General features: G+C 40.5%; 1 protein-coding gene and 1 long non-coding RNA gene across 19 annotated transcripts in view; one reads left to right on the forward strand and one right to left on the reverse strand.

Moving 5' to 3' along the window:
• The window catches only part of PRUNE2 (prune homolog 2 with BCH domain), a 307,395-nt gene that overhangs the window by 221,368 nt on the left and 60,686 nt on the right, over window positions 1–25,341 (forward strand). For all 18 annotated transcript variants that reach the window (XM_032290660.1, XM_032290671.1, XM_032290665.1 and 15 more), the window contains exons 10-11: window positions 20,155–20,237; window positions 22,964–23,164. In XM_032290660.1, coding sequence (XP_032146551.1) covers window positions 20,155–20,237; window positions 22,964–23,164 — 284 coding nt within the window. The remainder of the gene's footprint in view (window positions 1–20,154; window positions 20,238–22,963; window positions 23,165–25,341) is intronic.
• Window positions 16,821–18,124, reverse strand: LOC116559670. Its single transcript, XR_004272567.1, has 2 exons — window positions 17,387–18,124; window positions 16,821–17,306 (listed from the first exon to the last, which is right to left on the reverse strand). It is a non-coding gene; the product is annotated as an uncharacterized LOC116559670 (long non-coding RNA).

The raw sequence follows: 25,341 nt of genomic DNA on the forward strand, positions 1-25,341 counted from the left end.
TGTCTCTGAAATCTGTGTAGGAGTCTCATGGCCTGTAGCCCCTCCTGTGCTGTTTTGTGTGAACCTTTATGTGTCTTTTCCTCTTTATCCTCCGAGATTTTTAATTCTCTGAGAGCAGAATGTGTCTCTGATCCATTCTTTTTGTAATACAGCCTCCCCCCACGCTAACACTTTCCATATGGCTCTAGGACTCAAACGTTTGTTGAACTCCTACCCAAATGAATAGCCTGAGAAACAAACAGTGAGTATCAGAAAGAAGCCACAGCTGCCAAAGCTTGTAGCAATCTGCTTTGGAAACCTCCTGGTACAGTTTTACCTGGAGAGAGAGAGAGCATTCAATCTCCCTTCCAATCCAAAAATTGAAAACCAAACACATGCTTTCAATATTGCCCTGAAAAGCAGGATTTAGTGCTGTCCAAACCCAACATGAAAGTCCCATTCATAAAGCCACCATTGCCCCCAATGTTACCACCTAACAATTAACATGTTTCCACATCCAGCTCCCAGAAATATCCAGGAAAGGTTGATGAAGATGGATGTTCTAAAAATAGTTCTTCCTAAAATAAAATAGGAGTGAAACCAACATAGTGTGATCCCAAGAAAGCAGCTGAGCATGAGGTAGGTAAGGAGGGCAGGGAGCATGGAGCTGAAAGGAGAGCTAGAGACTGTTCATCTCTCGAAAGGTCAGTAGTGATAATTGAAAGAAAGCAAGTGTGGGATGGAGTTGAGCCCCATTTCTGGGCTGGCCGTGGGGAAGTTTTCCTTGTGCATTAAGCTAAGTTCAGATGTAATCAAAGCTCATGGCTGGCCTGGGTATCCTTGCTTACGCCTGTAATGCTGACACTTTGGAAGGCCGAGATAGGAGGATCACTTCAGGCCAGGAGTTTGAGGCCAGGCTGGGCAACACAGTGAGACCCCATCCCTACAAAAAAAAAATCAAAAATAACTTAGCCGGCTGTGGGGGGATGCATCTGTGGTCCCAGTTACTCAGGAGGCCAAGATGGGAGGATCTCTTGAGGCCATGAGTCTCAAACTGTTGCCAGCAGCCTAGGCAACATAGTGAGACACCGTCTCTACCAAATTTTATTTTAAAACTTAGCTGGGGATGGTGGCACACACCTATGGTCCCATCTACTCTGGAGCCAAAATGGGAGGATCTCAGGATCTCCTGAGGCCAGAAGTTTAAGACCAGCCTGGACAATACAGTGAACCTTGATTCTACCAAAAAAATGTTTTAAACAGCCAGGCGTGGTGGTGGATGCCTGTGGTCCCAACTACTTGGAGACTGATGGGAGGATCACTTGAGCCTGGGAAGTCAAGGCTGCAGAGAGCCGTGTTCATGCCAGTGTACTCCTGCCTGGGTAACAGAGCAAGAACCTGTCTCAAAAAAAATAAATAAATAATTAAGCCGAGTGATGAGTGTCTCACCAAGTTTTTTATGTACTTGTCAATTTATAAACTCAAGTTTATCTCTAGCTGGATGAGTATATAGCTGGTATTAAGTTGTTGTGTTTATTTTCTAGTACTTTCATCTATTAGCAGGGACCTGGTAACCCAAAAATGTGACTGATATATAAGAGAGAGTCATGGAATCCCATGTAAGGTATAATTCTGTGAACAATAATTGTTTAAAAGCATAAGCACATGTTCTTCCCTGAGTAGCTGTCTACATTTATACAGTGAAGACACAGAAATGAAAAAGAGATGGCTAAATGAATCAGTCCTCCCCATGAGATTTGCAGAGCTGTATGATTACTGAACATATCCCTCAAGAGGGTATGAAATTAATCAAGTCTTGTAATTAGCTTCATAGAATGTGATTATATTGTGCAGCAGGGTACATGTAAGTAAGCAGGATGGCCTCTTCCAGTGTCGAGGGGCCTAACTTAGGTTTCTCTTTCTCCTTGTAGATCTGTCAGGCAACCATAGAAGGGCTTTCTAGTAGAGAAGTTGAGGGAAAGGACTGACATAGTCCTCCCACAGTCAAGATTCTCCTCCTTGATGCTGGATATACTGTGAAGATCTGATACTTTATTGGTTTGCTAGGGCTGCCATAACAAAGTACCAAAGACTGGGTGGCTTAAATATTAGACATTTATTTTCTCACAGTTGTGGAAGTCAGAAATCAAGGTATTGCTAAGACTGGTTTCTTCTGAGGCCTGTCTCTCCTTGGCTTGCATATGGCTGTCTTTTCCCCATGTCTTCCATCTGTGTGTGTTTGTGTCCAAATTTCCTCTTGCTATAAGGATGCCAGTCATATTGAACCGTGACCCGCCCTAATGACCTCATTTTCACTTTCTTACCTCTGCAAAAACCTCATCTCTTCACACACATCTTGAGGTACTAAGGGTTAAGACTTCAATATAAGAATCTTGGGGGATGCAGTTCTGCCTATAACAGATACCCGAGGAATGTGACAGCGTTTGTGCCTGGAATTCCTGATAGTTCTGTGATTGGTGACAGGTCCCCAACCCCAAAAACCATTAATCATACTTCAGTGATGAGTCTATGCATCCTTTCAGGGGCTTCATGATCTCCTCAGAGACTCAGAGTGAATATAGAAGGCTAAGTGTAGCCCAGAGTCTTCTAATAATAATAACAGTAACATTAGAAGTAATAATATAATAGAACTTTTGCCAAGCACTTATTATCTCTTTGAAATCTCTCCTGTCATTCCCATTTTGCAGATGAGGAAACTAAGTTAGAGAAATCAGTAATTTCAGCACAGTTACATGGTTAATAAGAGGCAGATGTGGCCAGGCATAGTGGCTCATGCCCATAATCCCAGCACTTTGGGAGACTGAGGAGGGTAAATCACTTGAGGTCAGGAGTTCAAGATAAGCCTGACCAACATGGTGAAACCCTGTCTCTACTAAAAATACAACAATTAGCCATGTATGGTGGTACACGCCTGTAATCCCAGCTACTTGGGAGACTGAGGCAGAAAAATTGCTTGAACCTGGGAGGTGGAAGTTGCAATGAGCTGAGATCATGCCACTGCACTCCAGCCTGGCCGACAGAGTGAGACTCCATCTCAAAAAAAAAAAAAACAAGAGGCAGAAGTGGACTGAGTCCCATTGACCCCACCAGGGTAATCGCCCCTCTGTTTGCGAGCATTGTTTTTCCTAAACTGGTGTGAAAGGCTAAGAAGAAATTTCTTGCAGGAGAATGCGTGTGAAGGGGCCTGAAGAAGTCCACCAGCTTTACGTTGGATATCTAAGAAAGTCCAGAGTCCCCAAAGAGCATTGAAGCCTTAAGTGTAATCTGGAAGTTCCCCACTACCAAGAGGTAGCTAACTTAGATCTGTTAGACCCCAACCATTGGGAAGGTAGAGGAAATGAGACTCAGAGACAGGAAGGGAGCACAGGGACTCTGGAGCTGGCTGGGGCTGAGTCTACCGTGGACTCCTCCTCCTCTCTCCGTTTCTTTTGACTTGCCTCTGAGAAACCATGCCGGGAGACAAACTAGCAGGGCAGACAAACTCAAGCGGCTTTTTCCAAAAGTGGCCTGAGACTCAAAGAACTAGAGGAGAATGGTGGTTGGCAGAGGACAGGGAGGGGACGAGGGAAAGGGGAATGTTGATTAAAGGGCACAAATTTTCTGTTAGATCTGAAGAGTAAACTTCAGTGATCTGTTGCAGAGTGGTGCTATAATAAATAACAGTGCACTGTATATTTCAAAGTTACTAAAAAATTAGATTTTAAATATTTTCACCAAAAAAATACAAGTATATGAGGTGATGGATTTGTCAATTTGCTTAATCTGATCGTTCTACAGTGTAAATATATGTTAAAACATTACATTGTACCCCATCAATATATATTTGTGTGTGTATATATGGATAGATAACATTACATATATATATATAATGTATGCTATATATATTTTATGTTTCACACAAAAAATATAGGGTATACAAATATATATGTATAATATGTATACACATACACAAATATAATTTATGGGGTACATAAATACATATTTATGGGACATATATATATATTAGCATCAGGTTTCAGGGCGTGGCTTTTCCCTACATGATATTCTATGGTAGTCTTTCATTTGCATTCAGGATTAGAGGAGTGATATGCACAAATGCATTAATCCAACAAATATATGAAGGTGAGCCTAATTTCAGGGAGCATGACCCTGGCGCTTCCTTTATAGGGGAGTTAACCCTGTCTCTGTAAACAAGAATATACCACATGTAAGCTTCCTGAGAGCTACAGATTTTTCCCAATCCGTTTTATCAGTCAGGTCATTTTGGGCGATAGGTGACAAAAACTCAACTTACCGTGCTTAGGTTAAAAAGAATATTAGTTGGCTCATATTATGAAAAGCCCAGAACTAATCTGGCTCTAGGCAGAGATGAATAAGGAAGCGCCAACCTCTCAGTCAATGTTTACCCAATCTTTTCCTTCACTCATTGTCTCTGTTTCTTAATTCAGTGGGCTCCCTTCTTCAGAGGCCCTCAGGTTTACATTATAGTCAGCTGCAAACCCCAGAGAAAGACTTTCGTTTTCCCAGAGGTTTCAACAAAATCCGGGTTGAATCTTGGACAAACTGGTGTCATGTGCTTATTTGTGGAAACAATCATGTGGTAGGGGCAGGGACTCTGCTGATATATAATTCTATTTTTATATATAAAAGGTATATTTTTAAAGTTTTCTATAAGTAACTTGTATTTTTGTAATGAATAAGACTTTAAAAAAGTCTGATTTTTTTCAATATTAAGATCACTGAGAAAAATAAAGCCTGTTTTAAAGTCTAAATCACTCCATCTACTGAGGGGCTTCTGGTTAAAATCAAGAGCCAAATCTGTTCTCTCTCCTAACATTTTTATCGCCATCAGTGTCTCCTGTTAATTCTGGTGTCTTCAGGGAGGTCTCATTTTATCACCTCCTCTGCCTTTGCCACTTCCCATGACTCTGTGAGTTCCTCAGTGTTTTTAATGTATTTAAACTATCAGCATATCTTTAAAATAAACTATGAGGACTTTATTTAAAATTTCAAGGTGACAATATGTCTTTAAAAAAGATATACCCTGACTAGATTAGATTTAATTGCCAGTTTTTTATAAGCTCCAGCTGATAAGACTTCCCTGAAAGGAGTTTTTAACATAAATCTGAGATCCTTTTACGTGTATTTTATGTGACACCTGAGATAATTTATTTCCATAGGCTGATAGGATATACCTCCTTGTGGGAGCAGTTGAAGAGCACCTTTCTGGTGGTGCAGTTGTAAAAATGATGCCTAAATTGTAGCAGTGGCAGAAGCATTAGCTGTCCCAAGACATCAAGCTCTAGGGCACCCACACAGTAGAGATCTTCACAGACACATCCCACAGCTCTCAGTCTCCCTGTCAGGCTGTCCACCTTCAGATTTGTCATCCAAAGGTGGTTTCGTGAGCTTAGAAAAACCTATCTTGTACCCTTTCCCAGGGCCCCTGCTTTTTTTTTTTAATTGTGGTCAGAAACACATAACATAAAATTTACCATCTTAACTATTGTTAAGCGTACAATTCAGTTATGGTAGGTACATTTACATTGCTGTGCAAAGATCTCCAGAATGTTTTTATTTCTTAAAACTAAAACTTGACACCCACTAAACATTTCCCCATCTCCCTGGCTCCAGGCAACCACCATTCTACTTTTTGTTTCTATGAATGTGACTGCTTTAGATAATTCAGATAGGTGGAATCATACAGTAATGGTTTTTTGTTGTTGTTGTTTTGTGTGACTGGCTTATTTCATTTAGGATGATGTCCTCAAAGTCCATTCATACTATAGCCTGTAACTGGATTTTCTTCCTTTTTAGGGCTGAATAATATTTCATTGTATACATATACTGCATTTTCTTTATCCATTAATAATGGTTTGGTTCTATGTCCCTACCCAAATCTCATCTCAAATTGTAATTCCCATGGGTTGGGGGAGGGGCCTGGTGGGAGGTGATTGGATCATGAGGACAGACTTCCCCCTTGCTGTTCTCATGATAGTGAGTGAGTTATCACGAGATCTGGTTGTTTGAAAGTGTGGCACTTCCCCCTTCGCTCTCTCTCGTAATGCCACGTAAGACGTGCCTTGCTTTCCTTTTGCTTTCAGTTATGATTGTAAGTTTTCTGAGGCCTCCCTAGCCATGTGGAACTGTGAGTCAGTTAAACCTCTCTTCTTTATGAATTACCCAGTCTCAGGTAATTCTTGATAGCAGTGTGAAAACGGACTAATACATCCATTCATCCATCAGTAGGTGCTTGAGTTGTTTCCACCTATTGATAATATTATGCCTATAACTGCTATGAATGTGGTTGTACAAATATCTCTTTGAGATTCTACTTTCAATTCTTTTGGACTTATAACAGAAGTGGGATTGCTAAATTATATGATAATTCTATTTTTAATTGATTTGAGGATCCACGATACTATTTTTAAAAGAGGCAGCATCATTTTATATTCCAACCAACAGTACACAAGAGTTCCAATTTCTCTGTATCCTCACCAACACTTGCTATTTTTTGTTTTTTGTTTTTGTTTTGAGATACAGTCTTGCTCTGTCACCCAGGCTAGCGTGCAGTGGCATGATCTTGGCTCACTGCAACCTCCTTCTCCCAGGTTCAAGTGATTCTCCTGCCTCAGCCTCCCGAGTAGCTGGGACTACAGGTACATGCCACCATGCCCGGCTAATATTTTGTATTTTTAGTAGAGACAGGGTTTCACCCTGTTAGCCAGGATGGTCTCGATCTCCTCACCTCGTGATCTGCCTGCCCCGGCCTCCCAAAGTGCTGGGATTACAGGCGTGAGCCACCGTGCCCAGCCCTGTTTTTTTTTTCTTTATAGTACCCATCCTAATGAGTATGAAGTAATATATCCTTGTAGTTTTGATTTGCATTTTTCTAATGATTAGTGATGTGGGACATCTTTTCATATGCTTGTTGGCCATTTGCATATCATCTTTGGAGAAATATCTTTGCCTATTTCAAGTCCTTTGCCCATTTTTTAATCAGGTTATTTGTACTTTTGTTGTTGGGTTTTAGGAGCTCTTGATATATTCTACATATTAACCCCTTATCAGATATATAATTTGCAAGTGTTTCCTCTCATTCGATAGGTTGCCTTTCACTCTTGATTGCATCCTTTGATGCACAGGTCTTAAGTTTGATGTTGTCCCATCTATCTATTTTTTCTTTTGTTGCCTATGCTTTTGGTGTCATATCCAAGGAATTATTGTCAAATCCAGTGTCATGAAGTTTTCCTTCCATGTTTTATGCTAGAAGTTTCCATTTTGGGTCTTATGTTTTTATCTTTAATCTATTTTGAGCAATTTTGGTACATTATATAAGGTGAGGGCCCAACTTCATTATTTTACATGTGGGTATCTTGTTTTCCCAGCACCATTTGTTGAATAAACTATTTCCCCATTAAATGGTCTCAGCAACTTTATCAAAGATCATTCGACAATATATGCATAGGTTTATTTCTGAGCTCTCTATTATATTCCACTAGTCTATATATCTGTCTTTTTATTTATTCATTCTTAGAGACTCACCCAGGCTGGGGTGCAGTGACACCCATTCAATCATAGTTCGCTGCAGCTTCAAACTCCTGGGCTCAAGCAATCCTTCTATCTCAGCCTCCCTAGTAGTTGGGATTACAGGAGTGAGCCACTGTGCTCAGCTGTATCAGTGTTTATGCCAGTACCATACTGTTTTCATTACTGCAGCTTTGTAATAAGTTTTAAAATTAGGAGGTGCAAAATTCCAACTTTGTTCGTTTTCAAGATTGTTTTGGCTATTTGAGGTCCCTTGAAATTTCAAATACATTTTAGAATAGATATTTCTATTTTTTCAAAAAGTTTCATTGGAATCCAGGGCACTTGCTTTTGAAAACCACCACTATATTTAATTTTTAACAAAACTACTGAAATGATGACAACAGCAGTATCTAATCCTTATATGTCATCAGTTGTGGTTGGCAAGGCAGTGTTGCCTATCCCTACCTAAATCAACTCATTTAATCCTTATAACAACTTACTAAGTAGGTAGTGTTACTTTTCCCATTTTACAAATGAGGAAACAGACACACATAGAAAGTCTATAACTCGTGTAAGGTTATACATTTTAAAAGGGCAGAGTCAAGATTCAAGTGCAGGCAGCCTGACTCCAGAGTGCTGAGGCTTTCTGGAATAAAAATACCACATAGCAATTCAGGTCGCATTTACTAGATTCTTTTATTTTTGAGACTGAGTCTTGCTCTGTCTCTGAATGCAGTGGCGTGATCTCAGCTCACTACAACCTCTGCTTCCCGGGTTCAAGCAATTCTCCTGTTTCAGCCTCCCAACCTGTAGCTGGGATTACAGGTGCCTGCCACCACACACGGCTGATTTTTTGTATTTTAGTGGAGACAGGGTTTCACCATGTTGCCCAGACTGGTCTCAAACTCCTGAGCTCAGGCAGTCAGCCTGCCTCGGCCTCCCAGAGTGCTGCAATTACAGGTGTGAACCACCACACCCAGCCTTAGATTCTTGTTAGATGAAGTCCAAGCTATCCAGAGAGGCTCACACATCTCTTGGGATTATGTCGTAGACCTGTGTTTCCCAAATTTTATTCTGTACTAACACGTGACTCAAGAAGGAAGAAGGGAAAGAAAGAAAAAAAAGGCAGAAAAAGAAAAAAGAAAGGACGAAAAGATTTTTTGGTCAAAATGAAACATACAAAGTCAAACAGATTTCTTTTCTGGAGGACATCTCAGAGCCTATAAGAAGTTCCTGTGCATTTTAAAGTCCCCAGAGGAGATTATAATAGATGATGCTTCACAAACTTAATTAGCACAGAGCCTTTTGGCATCAGTCTGTGGAGCTGGTTCTCTGGGCACAGGCTCTGGCAGACAGTGGCATAAAGATATGACCACTTGTTCCCTTCTGCATCCTGTTCACCCCAGGATGGTTTGGAACACGTGAGTGCAAATTCTCATGGGGTGTGAGGGGAGTGTTCATTCTTATGTCTGCCCTGGTCAGTCCCAGGCTTGAGCTCATGAGCTGACCCCCAGGAGTGGATTCCAGGAATCTGCCCGGATCTTGCAGCAGGCCTGCATCCTGGACTTCCCCAGGAAACTCACCAGGGTCTGAGAGGTGACTCAGTTTTCAACCACAGGCAGCAGTTGTGTGGAAATGAAAAGATAAAGGAATTTAATGCTAGAGGAAAATGAGGAACAATGGACCCATCAGGAAGGAAATCCAGAAAATAAAAATGGGATGGTATCGCCCAAAGGACAGAACACTGATGCACACATCTTCTGTTTATTCAGCAGATGTCCACAGTGGCTCACCACGGGCAGTGCTCTCAGCCCCTGTGGCCCTTTAGAAGCGGACAGTTTGGTCATCCAGATGGAAATATTTCATTCTCTGCCTCATTTTCCTCACCTGTGAAACGGGAACAGAAAAGAGTGCCTTAAAGGAATCCTACCAAAAACAATGCTAATTTTAAAAGTATAAAGGCTTTCGAAGTCAGATAAATACTATGTGAAAATCAAAGAGTTTCTTTTTTCTTTAAGGACAAGAATAATTAAAATAATGAATTTTTTTATAAGCAAATAATAATTTTAAAAATTCAAAACTGAAAAAAAAACCCAGTAAATCTAACAAAATAGATAAAGCAACAGTAAAAGCAACCAAAGTGAAAAGACCATTGCAAAAGAGAAACTACTGATTTGAGAAAACAGACTGCAGATATTGGAAAACAGGCTGCAGCGCAAGGTTAGAATTAAATCAATTTAAAACAACCTATTGCAAAAGATTAATCAGCCAGGCTATATACAGCAACTGCCATGAGAAGCAGGTGTGTCTTATTTATTTCAATATCCCCACTGTTTGCACAGATCGGACCTTCAGAAAATATTTGTGAAGATGAACAAATGTAATAGACATGTGGACGGTGGGGACAGCGGGACCTCTATGATGATGGATTAATCTGAGCCTGGGCTTTTCTGACTTTCTTTGTCGATGCTAACATTTCAGCTCATGTGCTTTGCTATTTCTGCTGCTTCCTACACTTTATTTTGGAAAGCATCAGGAGCCCCGATAATGTGGCAGTGGGACATGACAACATAATCCTGCACTGATAAACAACTGAAATTACTACTTACTAAGCACTTCTTTTTTTTCTGACATTAACTTGAATTTGCCCAAGATTCCTAGAAGTGCATAGAATCCCGGGTCCCAACTCTGCGGGGTGGAGGCGAGGTCCCGCTTCCCGACTCTGCGGGGTGGGGGCGAGGTCCGGGGTCCCGACTCTGCGGGGTGGAGGCAAGGTCCTAGGACGGAGATATCCACACTGAATCGTAGAGGACAGCAAGATTAGCAAGGCTAAGTGGGGAGTGGGGAACGAGAAAAGAGGTTGGAGTCTGGGTTTGGGGGCCAGGTCAAGAGGGCCTTGTGAGCCCTTCTCTGAATCCAGGTTCTTTTCCTGAAGTGGTAGAAGCATGGAAAGGATTTAAACAAGAAGGTGGCATCAAGGTGGAGATTGAGAAGGATATTAGTTATGATTTGGAGGAGGTAGTGATGAAGATCGTAAACAGAAAGGTCGCGATGTTTCTGCATGAAAAACATGAACTAAGGCTTTTGTAGGGAGAATGGAGTGGAGAGAATGAGGCAAATTTATAGGACTGGATGGCCAGCTAGATGGGGAAGAAATGGTAGGAAAGAAAAGAAAGTAAGAGTGAATGCCAGTTTGGGAGCTTGAGTGCCCAGGTGATATGTAGAGACATTCACTAGGATGAGAAATGTGTTAGCTAGCTATTGCTGTATAATAAATAATCTCTGCCAGATGCGGTAGCTCATGCCCGTAATCCCAGCACTTTGGGAGGCCAAGGCAGGAGGATCACTTGAGGCCAGGAGTTGGAGACCAGCCTGACCAACATGTGAAACCCCATCTCTACTAAAAATTAGCCAGGTGTGGTGGTGTGTGTCTGTAATCCCAGCTACTCAGGAGGCTGAGGCAGGAGAATCACTTGAACAGGAGATGGAGACTGGAGTGAGCCAAGATTGTTCCATTGCTCTCCAGCCTGAGTAATAGAATAAGACCCTGTCTCAAAAACTAAATAAATAAAAAATCTCAAAGTTTAGCAGCTTAAAACAACAAATATTTATTATTTCCCAGTGTTTGTATTAGGAATTCAAGAGTGGATTAGCTACATGATTCTGGCTTAAGGTCTCTTGTTAGGTTGCCATCAAGACTTCAGCCAGGGCTGCGGTGGTCTCAAGGCTTGACTTGTGCTGCAGGATCTGCTTCCAAGATGGCTCGTTCACATGGCTGTTGGCAGAAGTCTTCGGTTCCTTCCTGTATTTTCACAGGAAGCCTCAGTTCCTTGCCACATGGACTCTCCACAGGGCTGCTTGACTGTCCTTACCACAGGGTAGCTGATTTCTCCCAGACTGAGAGATACAACAGAGAACAAAGACGAAGCCACAGTGCTGTTTAGGACCTAGCCCTAGCAGTCACCCAGCATCCCTTCCAGCTTATTCTATTCTTTAAAAGCAAATCGCTAAGTTCAGTCCACACTGAAGGGAAGGGAAATTAGGTTCCACCTTTTGAAGCGAGTGTCAAAGAATTTACGGACATTTTTCAAAGTTGTCACAGAGAATGTAGGACGTAGTACATCTGCATAGAGGAAGATGTTGGATTTGGTTTTCAACATGTTCAGTTTAAGATCCCTTTGCGTCATCCCCACTGTTAACTCGCTTCATTAAACAAGTATATGGCCCTCTCTCAATGTGAGATTGTGCCATCTAATTTAATCTTCTCCACAACGAACAAATCTATTGATAGATCTTAAGGTTATGGAAAAATATTAAAACAATGTTGGCAAGTAGCCTGCAGGCAAGAGGTAGAATTCTCATGCATTCATCATTCACAGCCGAGGAGTCGATTATTCTCTGAAAACAAAGAGGTTTAAATGATAAAAATGTAGGCTTTCCTTCCATTCCTGCTCAGCGTTCCTCAAATTTCCATGTTTCTAAGCCTCACTGAAAAAAAAAGGAAAAATGATATACAAAACCATGTACACTCTATTCAGGGGGCAATTCAAGAAAACTTTTGAGGATCATTGAGCTACAAGTGAATTTTGCTCCCTGAAGAATTTTAGAATCTGACCCTGGGTAAGGAGACTGTGTTGTGTCCCTCCTCTCTGAGAACATGAGACTGTTTAGCTGTGGTTTGTGGGGTTTTGCACATTCCTTAAAGAAGCTGGTGTCGGCCGGGCATGGTAGCTCACGTAGCTCACGCCTATAATCCCAGCACTTCGGGAGACTGAGGTGGGCGGATCACCTGAGGTTGGGAGTTTGAGACCAGCCTAACATGGAGAAACCCCGTCTCTACTAAAAATACAATTAGCTGGGCGTGGTGGCGCATGCCTGGAATCCCAGCTACTCGGGAAGCTGATGCAGGAGCATTGCTTGTACCTTGAACCTGGGAGGTGGAGGTGCAGTAAGCTGAGATCGCACCATGGCACTCCAGCCTAGGCAACAAACTCCATCTCAAAAAAAAAAAAAAAAGTGAAGCTCAGCGCTTATCTTCCTACTGTGGGCTTGCAGTTTTCTTTTTCATTTCTCACCTCCTACTGTGGGCTTGCAGTTTTCTTTTTCATTTCTCACCTCCCTCCTTTAATCTGTCTTCAACTGGCTGGCTTATAAGACAGTTCTCCCTGCCTGGCCACAGTGCTTCTCTGTTCTAGGAAGAGAGAGGCCCATAGCAAATTGTTGCTAAGAGCCTTATTTCATGGGCTTGACCCTAGCTTCCTATCATGGCATCTCCTGCCTTGGGATTAGCTTGATTAGGTGAAGTATGAAACTCAGTGCAGCTTCAGTCTCACCTCCTACTTTGAGTAATTTGATAAGTACTCTGTGGTTTACGGGGTGCCGTGTACTCCTGGCTTAAATGGAGCAGCCTACTTTATCAGACAAGAACCCTCAAATGGCAGGCCTCCAGCCCATGGGCTCATTGATATTCTTAAGGAGGGAAGGCTAGCGCCTCATGAAAGGTTTTGTTTGTGTTTTCTTTTTTCTTTTTATCTCCATTTCTAGAGAAAGCAACTTTATCAGTCCAGCAGATTTTACTAGACTGGAAGGAAGCCGGGAGACTTTTAAGAAACTCTGACACAAAGGGTATTTCTCTTTATGTAATCATTTTCCCAAAATATATCAGCATAACAATCCAGTATTTTTCTAAAGAACAATGAACCCATGTCATGACTGGCTACTTAACTTTTTATAGAGGTATATATTTTAGTGGCCAATCTTGTAAAAATGGTTATTCCTGAAAAGGGGTGCCCCCTGCTGCTGGATATCCGTGTCTGTCAGGAAACATTACCATCTCCAAGTGCTATTGGTATATGTGTGTGCCAGCTCGTGGCTAACTGCTCATTTCCTGTTAAAAAGAACCTAATCTCAGGTAGGCTAATCCTACAACAGCAGCCAAATCCCTCCAGATTCACATATGTTGAAAAAAAATACAAAATGCAGAATGGGCTTCACTTTGTACCTGTTCTAAAGGCAAGAAGGTGCATTTATGTCCACAAGTTTTGCATTTGTTGCCCTTCATTCTCTGTCACATACTGCAATCAGCCTTCCATATGAAGAAGTGTAAGTATCAGAAACATACAATCTATGCATATACATGGGCTCTATTCTCAAACTGGAGAATTCCATTTCTATCACCATTTTTCTTTCTCCACTTGGCGGTATTCAGGATCATTAGAGAAGGTGCACAGATTTAGCATAAATAACATCTAATCACCTAAGAGCATGGTTCTTTTTAAAACTTCCTGGGCTGAGTTGAACGCTTAGCTAATTCAGTTCATCTGATTTTCTAAAATCTGAACTTAAGGCTATTCATTTTCTTCTAGGAACTACTTTAGCTGCTTTCACAAGTTTTGATGTGCAGGGCTTTATCGTTTGGTTACTTATACGTGTGTTTCTCCTTCTCCAAACTGTGGTTAGAGACTTTTCGTTATTGATAACTAGAGGTATGGCCCTGAAGTCAAAGAATATAGTACATGTGATGTTGACTTTTGGTATTTGATGAGACATCACTATGGGATGTTTTGGTGAGTTCAAAAAAAAAGTGTGTTTTTAGTGATTGCAGATCACTAAATGCAGATCTCCATTAGATCAAGCTGTATTACTGCATTGTTCAGATCTGCCATATTCTTATATATTTCTTTTCAAATTAATTTATAAATTCTTGAGAGGTATATTCAGATTTTGCCCCATGAAGTTTATTTTGCCTTATAATTTTTAATTTTCGTTTTATATATTTGAGGCTATGTTGTTAAGAACACATTGGCTCCCAATTATTACAGCTTCTGAAGAACTATTCCTTGTGTCACTAAATAATAACTTTCTTTAGCCTTAATAATGCCTTTTCTGGAGTCTGTTTTGCTTTGGCATTAATATTGCAATGCTGGCCAGGAGCGGTGGCTCATGCCTATAATCCCAGCACTTTGGGAGACCGAGGCAGGTGGATCACCTGAGGTCAGGAGTTTGAGACCAGCTTGGCCAACATGGTGAAACCCCATCTCTACTAAAAATACGAAAATTAGCTGGGCATGATGGCGGGTGCCTGTAATCCCAGCTACTCAGGAGGCTGAGGCAGGAGAATAGCGTGAACCAGGGAGGTGGAGGTTGCAGTGAGCAGAATTTGCGCTCCAGCCTGGATGATGGCCCCCCAAAATAATAATAGTAATAAATAATATTGTAATGCTTTCTTGTGTTTAGCATTTTTCTGATTTTTAAAAATCACTTTCTTGTCAACACTTCTGCATTATCATGTTTTAGATGTTTCTTTTTTAAGCAAAATGGCTACTGAGGGCTTGGTGACGTTACCTGCTATGACAAGCAACCCCAAATTTCAGTGGTTTAACACAAAAAAGTTTTAAAAACTATTCTTTAATCATTATGGCCTCTTTCATGTTATTCTTTTTTTAAGTACTTTTATTGCTAATTTTTCTATTTATTGCATCTCCTAGAAATTCCTCAAAGTGTTTTTCCCAAGTGTAGTTTGTAGGTTTTTTGTTTTGTTTTGTTTTGTTTTTTATGTGAGCTCATCTTTCAGAGAGTTTTTTTCTTGCTCCTAATTGGATTTCCAGTGAATCCTAGGTTGTAGAAGTAAGCACTACAAAGTGGTTTCACATCTGATTCTTTTGGAACCCTACTGTTCAATGATCCTACATGAATTTTCATCTTAATTTCTTGGTTCATTTCTATGTCATTCAGATAATATAAACTGAGACATGAGCAGCCCACAACTAGTGTCTCCAGTTCCTAATGGCTGCTTTTTCTTTTCTACCCGAGATTCCAAGTAGACTGTGCTTTCCAAGGCCAGAGAAGAGAGTTTTTTCCATCCCCTTTTCATTAAGGAGAAAGTTCCTGAAGGTCCAGAGCCCTATTGAAGTTCAGGTCTAGACCTTTCTTCCGTCAACTGGGGGTCCCTTATGCCATGAGACCCTAAGTCCTGTGTCCAGTCCAACAACCCTGTGTGCTAGGTTTTTATCAACCTTCTATAATAACTAAATCTGTCACCTGGGGACTTTGATTTTTTTAAGCTTGGAAATGTATTAGTTACTTTTGGGTCTATTTCATAGAGCATTTCTTGCATTTTCAACAATACATGGCATTACACCTTGTCAGACATAACCAACATTTCCTAACATCTCTTTTTTAGCAAAGAGGGAAAAAATCTTGGAGTGAGATTCCAGGGGTCCCTAACTTAAATTTAGTAGTATTATTTTATTTTTATTATATTTTATATATATATATATATATATATATATATATAAAGTTATTTATTTTATATAACTTAAATCTATTCACCATTTATTTTATGTGAATGATTTACGTTTTCTTTCCCCCCGCCTTCCCCCTATGTTTTCATATTAAAGTTGCACATCCCTAATCCGAAATCTAAAATGCTCCAAAATTCAAGTTCTTTAGTGCTGAGCTGACGCTCAGAGAAAATGCTCGTTGGAGCATTTCAGACTTCAGATCTTCAGAGTAGGGATGCTCAAGTGGTAGTACACAATCCAAATATTCCAAAATCCAAAAGAGAAAGTTTAAACACTTCTGATCCCAAGCATTTTGGATAAGGAATACGCAGCCTGTGCAGCAGTGATACAAACATTCCTCTCAAAATAACCTTCATAAAACAAGTCAAGCTAAAGAAAAATGTTAAGTAAATTGGCAAGTGGTAAAAAGCTCTGACAAAACTCATAAAGGTGATATATTAATAATCATATAGAAGGCCGGGCGCGGTGGCTCAAGCCTGTAATCCCAGCACTTTGGGAGGCCGAGGCGGGTGGATCACGAGGTCAAGAGATGAGACCATCCTGGTCAACATGGTGAAACCCCGTCTCTACTAAAAATACAAAAAATTAGCTGGGCATGGTGGCGCGTGCCTGTAATCCCAGCTACTCAGGAGGCTGAGGCAGAAGAATTGCCTGAACCCGGGAGGTGGAGGTTGCGGTGAGCCGAGATCGTGCCATTGCACTCCAGCCTGGGTAACAAGAGCGAAACTCTGTCTCAAAAAAAAAAAAAAAAAAAAAAATCATATAGAATACTTAAAAGCATTCAATGTCTTTTCATGCTTTTTGTCCCTATTCATTAAAACATTCTTTGATGCTTTAGCAATCCAGACATGAAGATGTTTACTGTCAATATGAATCTGGGCTATGAATGTAGAAAATGGGTTACCTAAATCCCAGGAAGATTTTGAGATAGTAAGTTGGGCTAGACTGTAATGTGGTAACAAATAACTACAGTATCTCAGGGCAAAATACAACAAACACAACAAAAGTTTATTTCTTGTTTACATTTCCAACAAGCTTTGGGCGAGACCTCAGCTCATCAGAGGCACTGGGAACACAGCCTGGTAGAGCCCCTCCACAGCCACCAAGCTGGGAAGAGGATGTAGCTCCTCACACGCTAGCTCCTAAGCCTTCTGCTCAGAATCAACATCTCTCCCTTCCACCCTTTCTTCATTAGCCAGAGCAAGTCATGTGGGCACCCTAATTTCAAAGGGGACAGGAAAGTGCAATACTACCATGCATTCCAAAGGCTGAGACCCATAAATATTTAGTGAGGATCAATATGTCATAACACATCGATCTTCTAACACACATGGTGTTGTCATAGTAACCATCCAGCAAAGAAACGGTGAAGCAGTTTTAACACATCCTCTCGATGGAGACATGTAGCTGGTTCAGCCATAGTACAGCCAGACTTGTGCTTATAACTCCCTCAACTTCTTGGTTAGCTCCATTCTGAAATTCAAAATTAAGTAGAGTCTACAGATGGATAAAGTAAAATACAGACCTTTACACTGGACTGATTTGTTACCTACCAGATCCTGAGAGGCTTTAGTGGTTGGTGGTAAATCTGCTGTCCTGCTTTCATCACCAACTGCTTGGTTTGGCCACTTCATTTCTGCAAACATTTATGGGCTTAATGTATGAATGTGGTTGAAGTATTCACAAAGAGTGTGACTTGAGTTTCTCTTAATTTGCTTCTAGGCTGTTCTGGCTCAGGTTTCCCTCTGTCCCAGGGGTTTTCTAAGATGTCCCTGTAGCCTTCTTTAATATCCATGGGTTTGTGTGAATCCCTCTCCTTGGGTTGTCCACTGATCACAGGCTTCAGCATTTTTCTTCCCCCAGTGCATGCCAACACGGGCTTTCCTGCGCCTTCTTCACAAGGTCTCTGCTTTGTGTTGAAAAGGAGCACTGATGGGCAAAGGCTCTATTTTCTAACATCAGTGAGTTGAGGAGCATTACTAGGTTCTATGGAGATTTGTGCAGTAATGAGATTCTCTCTTATCTGGGCTAATGCCCAAATTATACTGACCTTAATTATAATTTGTCCAATCATGACACATACTTCAATTCAACCACTGCTTCTGGTACTATATTTTAAGTGGAGGGTATATGATACTTTAAACTCAGACAGTGCTTTATGACTTAGAGAGCACTTTTATTGGTATTATATTTATTCTCCACAGTCACTGTGATATTGGGTATTATCCCCTTTTAAAATCACAGAGATGGTCAACTAATCTCAGAGTTAATCAGCTTGTCAATACTGGCAGGAGCACTATAACTCAAAACTAAAACCTCATACCCAGGCAGGACTCCTGCAATGATTTCATGATGTTGCCCATAATTCACAAATTTTTTTTCAATCTAAAACTTACGCTGATCCTATTTTAAAACCATCATATTTATTTTGAGACTAAGGCCCACATCCTGTGTGCTCTGTCAGGCAGATAAAAATCTGATGTCTTTATTTTTTGTTCAAGGTTGACTTTTAGGCAGAGAACTAGAAAAACAATGCACATGTGCATTTAGAGTATTTCAGGCTTATTAATTCAACCCAACACAGTAAGTGGTAGAACTGATTTCAATCCAGCTGCTCTTAATAGCAGCATTTTGCTACTTGACAGGTATGAGAGGTTTGATGTCAAGGAGAGCACACAAAATGAGAAAGATCACTGTAAGGAATTCCAAAAAAACTGCAGGATCTTGGGAAACCCAGATATTTGTCTTTCTAGGACCCAGGACTTTCAAAACTGGGGCCTAGTGCAGACCTTCTCTTTGCACGCCTCCCCTACATTTGTTGCTGAATAACGTGGTTTGCTTCCACCTATCATAGTGTTATATAGTGTAACCTGTTTGGCACACGTTATCTTGCTCCTGCTGATACATTATTGTCTGTCTTCCATGCCAACGTCTTGCATGCTCTTTTGCTACCAGGACACAGGTCTAGTTTTAGAAAATACACAGGGTCAAAGCCACAAAAAGAATGTGGACAAAGAAACTCCCTGATGCTGAGCTTTTGAAAGGGGTCTCAGGAGTTGGTGGGTAAGTACGCAGGCACTTGGCTCTATCTAGGGGAGCAGGACTGAGTTCTTGGAGGTAGAGGTCAATGTATCAACTTCATCATCCCAACTCCGCCATGAGAATTTGTTTTGTTCCGCTATATCCTCAGCACATAGTAGACACTCAATAGATATTCATTGAATAAATGAAGCAAATGCAGTAATCACTAAGGGTGCAGATTCTTTTCTTTCACTGTAGTGCTTTACTGACAGTATGGGATTTGACTTACATCCTGGAGAAGTAGATTAAACTCCAAAGGTTTGGTAGATCCAGCGTTACAAAGAGCAAAGTATAGTAAGAGAGGGAGAAGGGGACTAAATAAAGAACTTTAACAAGTTTTATCATGTTTAAAATTAGGTTATTGCCCATATCATAAGGATTCACCCTAGGTGAATGAAATTACATGGAATTCACCAAGAAGAAAAATATATTATCACGGTAAATGGGGACTTACTGACCAAAGGCCCAGGGATAAGAATAAGTCAAGAGAAATTTATCATGAACAGTGGTCAGCTTCCTAGAAGAACATATAGATTCGTCACAATTTTCTTCAGTATTCCTATCTTCCTACACTTTTCTTACCAAATGAGCTAATACAAATGGTCATGGCCTCAGCACTGATTAGAAACAAGAGGTGGAAAGTCATTACCAGAGCCATCTTCACCAACATATAATCACAATGACTCTTTCAATATTCAAAAAAGGAAGACAAATAATGTTAGCCTATGCCTGTTCAGGAGTGTTAGGCACTTTCCTTTTGTGGCTTAATCTGTAAACAACCTGGTAAAGTAGGTGGTAAATCCCTAGTTTACAAATTAAAACTGAGATCAACAGAGCATGCTCTCCCTCTGTCCAGTGCAATTTAATGCTCAAGTTTACAGAGCAAGAAATGCATACAAAGCACATATATTGACCCTGTTGTTAAAAAAATATATATATATAATGTCGTTGAAGTATATTTTATTAGTTGTTTGCATTTCCTATTTCTGAGTATCTTGCTTGGTGTCTGTTTACTTAAGTGAGCTCATAGCAGTGACTTGATGTGTGGTGTCCCTCATTCTCATTCACTGTAACTGCAGAAAGTCTTTAATTTGGGACCACTTACAGTGGATTCAGCCCCCATACATAGTATATTTTAAGTGAGTTGAAGATGTTATCTTGGACTCTCTGGGTTTCCTTTCCAAAAGAAATAAAGTCCTTCACAATTGCTGACTCTGTTTGCTTTGCTTTTTCTTTGCAGACTACTGTCAGAGGATGTAGGAATGGACATCCCCTTTGAAGAGGGAGTGCTAAGTTTACCCAGTGCTGCAGACATGAGGCCTGGTGAGAGCAGCCATTGTTCATTTCCTTCAGTGGTATTCTAAATTCCAACGTTTTCATTATCCAGTGAAAGACTTATTTCCTTTGCATCTAACTCGTGATTTCAGTGATAAAAATGAGAGGAAAAAAGAAATGTGTGAGATGAAGGTGTCAGGCTGCATTTGGTTAATTTAAGAGTTGGCTTGAATATTGATTCTGGCTGGTGTGGGCTGCATTTTTTCTCCTAGGCCACAGCCTTGTCTGCCAATGTTTTCAGTTCCTGTGATAATTGGCTACTGTACGTCGTACCAAAATCTGACTAATGTCTAAGTTTCCCACATTACACGTAATTGTGCCAATGTTTAAATTTGAAAATGTGATATGTCAAGAATGCTCAGTATCCTGACTGTCATAAACCACAACCAAGACAACGACAAAAAAACAACCACCCTACATTTTAGGGGTTTACAACCCAAGGCATACACAAAAAGGAATTTAATTTTTCAGTTGCAATTTGCATGACTCTCACTCTGTTCCAGGGTCATTCTCTTGCATGACACCAACTCCAGGATCATACCAAGATCCTGAATCATGTATCCTCAGCCAAGCCTACAGTGTGCTAGGAAGAAGAAAGGCAATTGCGTTTGTTTTCTGTCATAGTATTTGAAACGCATTCTTTAAAATGCTAGTCATGTAACAGAATTATTTCTAAATGTTCTATGGCCAGATATGCTTGGTAACCACAGTATGTTTATTTGAATCTTCAAAGTGCACAGTGTACTTTTGAATGATAAGAACACTAAGGCTGTGGTTATCTGATACGGTAAGCAGCTAGTCACACGTGGCTATTTAATTAAAATGAAAAATAATTTTTAAAATGCCCTTCTTCCGTTGCACTAGCCGCATTTCAAGTGCTCAGTCACCACATACAGAACATTTTCATCATCACACAGAATTATTTGGGGCATCGTTGCTCCGTAAATTCTTGAACTATAGAAACTCAGTGTTGAAACTTACTGGTCAATAGAAACTTTTTTCAAGTAATACATACAACCATTACCTGGAACAGAGTTTGGGTGATGTTCCATTCAGAAAAGAAAAAGCTTAATCACAAGGGAACAGTGCCAATTTCCCTAGGACAAGGCCAGAGCTAGAATTCCAGAGTTGAAGGGTATAGCAGACTCTTCAAAATACGTCATGCTTGGGACACCTGTCATTTCTGGTTTTAGATGAAGGCAACAAACTGTTTTCTCCTACTCTCACACGGAGCACATCTGTGACCAGATGTGTAGGGTTTTTTTTTTGTTTTGTTTTGTCTTTGTGCCACACACCAAGCAATTTTCTAGTGAACACCAGCTGGGTGTCCTATAATTCAGTTCTGATACTATTTGCCTTAGGAAATGACAAGGGTTTTAAGACCTCTGTGCCTGGAACCAGGGCCAAAGGCCAAATACATTTCTTCTTATACTACAGTAGGTTCTCTCTCTACCTTTATTTTGTTGGTTTATGCTTGGTTAAAAATGACTTCCCCAGCTCTACTTCTATGAAATGAAAAGCAGCATAGATGCATACTATAATGAAAGGAGGGAGCCTACATGTAAGATTATCACTTACGTTCTGGGAACCAATGTCAAGTGAGATTGGCATAAGAGCTGGTGACTGTTTGGGTGAGTTCAAAGAATGTCACCTGGGAGGATAGTTCAGCTAGGTAAAGGGCAGTGAAGATCATATACAGAGTTGTCAGGACCTAAGGGAAGTATTTTGGGAGTGTCTGTGAACATGACAAAGTTCTTAATCTGCATTCCATAGGAGCAAAGTCAACATGAATCATTAGAAAATATAGTTGGCCCTCTGTATCCATTGTTCTAAATCCGTGGATTCAACAAACCACAGGAGAAAAATATTCGAAGAAAAAAATTGCATCTGTACTGAACATGTACAGACTTTTTTCGTGGTCATTGTTTTCTAAACAATACAGTGCAACAACTATTTACATTGTATTAGGTATTATAATTATTCTAGAGGTGATTTAAAGTATACAGGGAGATGTGCATTGGTAATATGTCAACACTACACCATTTTATATCAGGGACTTGAACATCTATAGATTTTGGTATCCACCAGGCGTCCTGGAATCAATCCCTTACGGATATCAAGGGACAACTGTATACGTAAGCTTAACTGTTTTTTCTAATGCAATATACTGCATGAAAATTCAGTTCAATATTATAGCAATTTCAAGTTTTCAGACTTGAACAGGGAAATTCTTAAAAACTAGTTATCTCCCCATTTAGCAATAGCTCCTACTTCCTGTTTCTATGTGGCCAAGGCTGAGGAGGTTGGGAGGATCCAGTTTCTGAGGGCTGCTTTCAAGAAGGATGTCTAAATCTCATACAAGGATTTCTATCAGGTCTGCTTTTGCTGAAAGGGCTTTAAAAATGTTTTCCATGGGGGCCAAACTCACTCTTGACAGCCACATATAGGTTAAGTATCCCTTACTTAAATGCTTGGACCAGAGTATTTCAGATTTGGGATTTTTTCAGATTTTGGAATATTTGGATTATACTTACTGGTTGAACATCCCAAATACAAAATTCTGAAATCCAAAATACTCTGGTGAGTATTTCCTTGGTGCATCATGCTGGCACTTAAAAAGTTTCAGATTTTGGAGCATTTGGGATTTGGAATTTTTGGATTTAGATTGCTCCCCTGGTTTAATACTTGATGTTGTTGTTCTCTTTCTTCTTTAGAACCTCCTAATTCTCTGGATCTTAATGGCACTCATCCTCAGAGAATCAAGCTCACAGCTCCAAATATCAATCTTTCTCTGGACCAAAGTGAAGGATCTATTCTTTCTGATGATAACTTGGACAGTCCAGATGAAATTGACATCAATGTGGATGAACTCGATACTCCTGATGAAGCAGATTCTTTTGAGTACACTGGCCATGGTAAGTCACTAAGTTGGCAAGGCCAAAGTTGAATGCTAAGCAAAATATTTTCTAACTAACCTCTCATCTTTGTGCCAGTGGATCATTTCTGTGATTTCTAGAAGCTTCTGTTTGTATGTCAGGTCATAGGTGGCCGTGATTGACAGTTTGGAGCTTGACAAAGTATAGGTCACAGAGGTCATATATAACCATTGCTCTTTATTAACCTCTACTCTGTGCTAGCATTTATGCTAGGTACTGGGGCTAAAGGAAGACTGTTAGATGCTGTGTTGTCAGACCTGGGACTGGGTTTGCAGAGGAAGAGAATTTCATCCGGATGGTACAGTTTGAAGAAGAGAAATCAGAGCCTGGCAGTTTGTTGTATAAGTTCCCACTGTCTGCAATGTTCTTTTTGTTTTGTTTTGTTTTGTTTTTGAGATGGAGTCTCACTCTGTAGCCCAAGTTGGAGTGCAATGGAATGATCTCGGCTCACTGCAACCTCTGCCTCCCTGGTTCAAGCGATTCTCCTGCATCAACCTCCTGAGTAGGTGCGATTACAGGCACCCACCACTACGCCTGGCTAATTTTTGTATTTTTAGTAGAGATGGGGTTTCACCATGTTAGTCAGGCTGGTCTCGAACTCCTGACCTCAGGTGATCTACCCACCTTGGCCTCCCAAACTGCTGAAATTACAGGCATGAGCCACCACGCCCGACTTGTCTGCAATGTTCTTTTCCCCAGGTCCTTACATGACTGACTCCTCTTTATTTAGATGTTAATCAGATGTCACCTCCTCAGAGAGGTCTTCCTTGCCTTCTATAATCAAAGGTGCTTCCCATTTCCCTACTCCCACCACCTAGTCACTCTCTGTCCCAGTATTCATTTTATTTTTCATGTACCATTAATTCAAATTGTATTATTTAACTATTTGTTTGCATCTTTGTAGCCTTTCTCCTACCCTTGGATGTGTGCTCCATGAGAGCAAGGACTTTATGTTTGATCTGGCATCTCCAGTAAAGTAGGAAGGAAGAAGGGATGGTTTAGAGGGAGTGGGAGAAATGATGAAAAGGAGATAATTAAAAGTCGTCAGATCATCCAAGGCTGACACTCCTGATATGAACATCAGTCTTTAGTTTTTTCTCTTGCTCTCTGAAATTTGGTTTAAGAAATATGTACAAATATAAATCATTTGCTTTTTTTTTTTTTTAATGTTTGGCATTATATAGTTTCTGTTTCAGTACTAGCCAGGGTGGAACTCTCTGAAGTTACAATATTTGAAAGTGAAAGTGAGAGAGTCTGGGACACATCTGTTGCTTTTATTCATTTTAAAAATTCACACAATCTTAAAAGCAATACAGTCCCACAGTTAAGTGATGGCCTGACTTTTAGAGACCTGCTAGTTCCAGCAGTTCCATTCCTAGAAGAGCATAATTAGAAAATTCACCAAATTAGCTAATTATTTCAACCAACGGTCACTGAGCCAACAGGGCTGCTACCATGACCAGCGTAGGTCAGACTACCTTGACAGAACTTAAGGCTTTATTTCCTCAAGTTAAAAAAGGAAAAAAAAAGGAAATGGCTAAACTACTTGTTTTATAGCCTATTATGCTTAAGTAGAAAAAATTTTTTTTTTTTCTTTTTCTTGTTTTTTTTGAGACAGAGTCTCACTCTGTCATCCAGGCTGGAGTGCAGTGGTGTGATCTCGGCTCACTGCAACCTCTGCCTCCTGGGTTCAAATGATTCTCCTGCCTCAGACTCCCAAGTAGCTAGGACTACAGGCACGTGCCACCAGGCCTGGCTAATTTTTGTATTTTTAGTAGAGATGGGGTTTCACCCTGCTGGCTAGGCTGGTATCAAACTTCCGACCTTGTGATCCACTGGCCTGGGCCTCCCAAAGTGCTAGGATTACAGATGTAAGCCACCACTCCTGGCCAGCTAGAGATTTTTTTTCCCCATAAGTTATTGAGGTACAAGTGGTATTCGGTTACATGAGTAAATTCTTCAGTACGAGTAGAGATTTTATATTGCATTTTTATCATGTGTGAATTTCCATAGTTATCTGGGTATTTGAGTCTGTAGGTGGAAATACACAAATAGGAGGTGAAAGAAGGTCTGGAATTTGTATTCTTTCCTGTCATCCCAAAGAGTCTTCAGCAGCTCCTCTGTCCATCCCAGGTGCCCCTACCAGCTCCTGCTGT

This window comes from Sapajus apella, unplaced genomic scaffold, assembly GCF_009761245.1.
Source record: "Sapajus apella isolate SASKATOON/1434 unplaced genomic scaffold, GSC_monkey_1.0 scaffold24, whole genome shotgun sequence".
Taxonomy (NCBI): domain Eukaryota; kingdom Metazoa; phylum Chordata; class Mammalia; order Primates; family Cebidae; genus Sapajus; species Sapajus apella.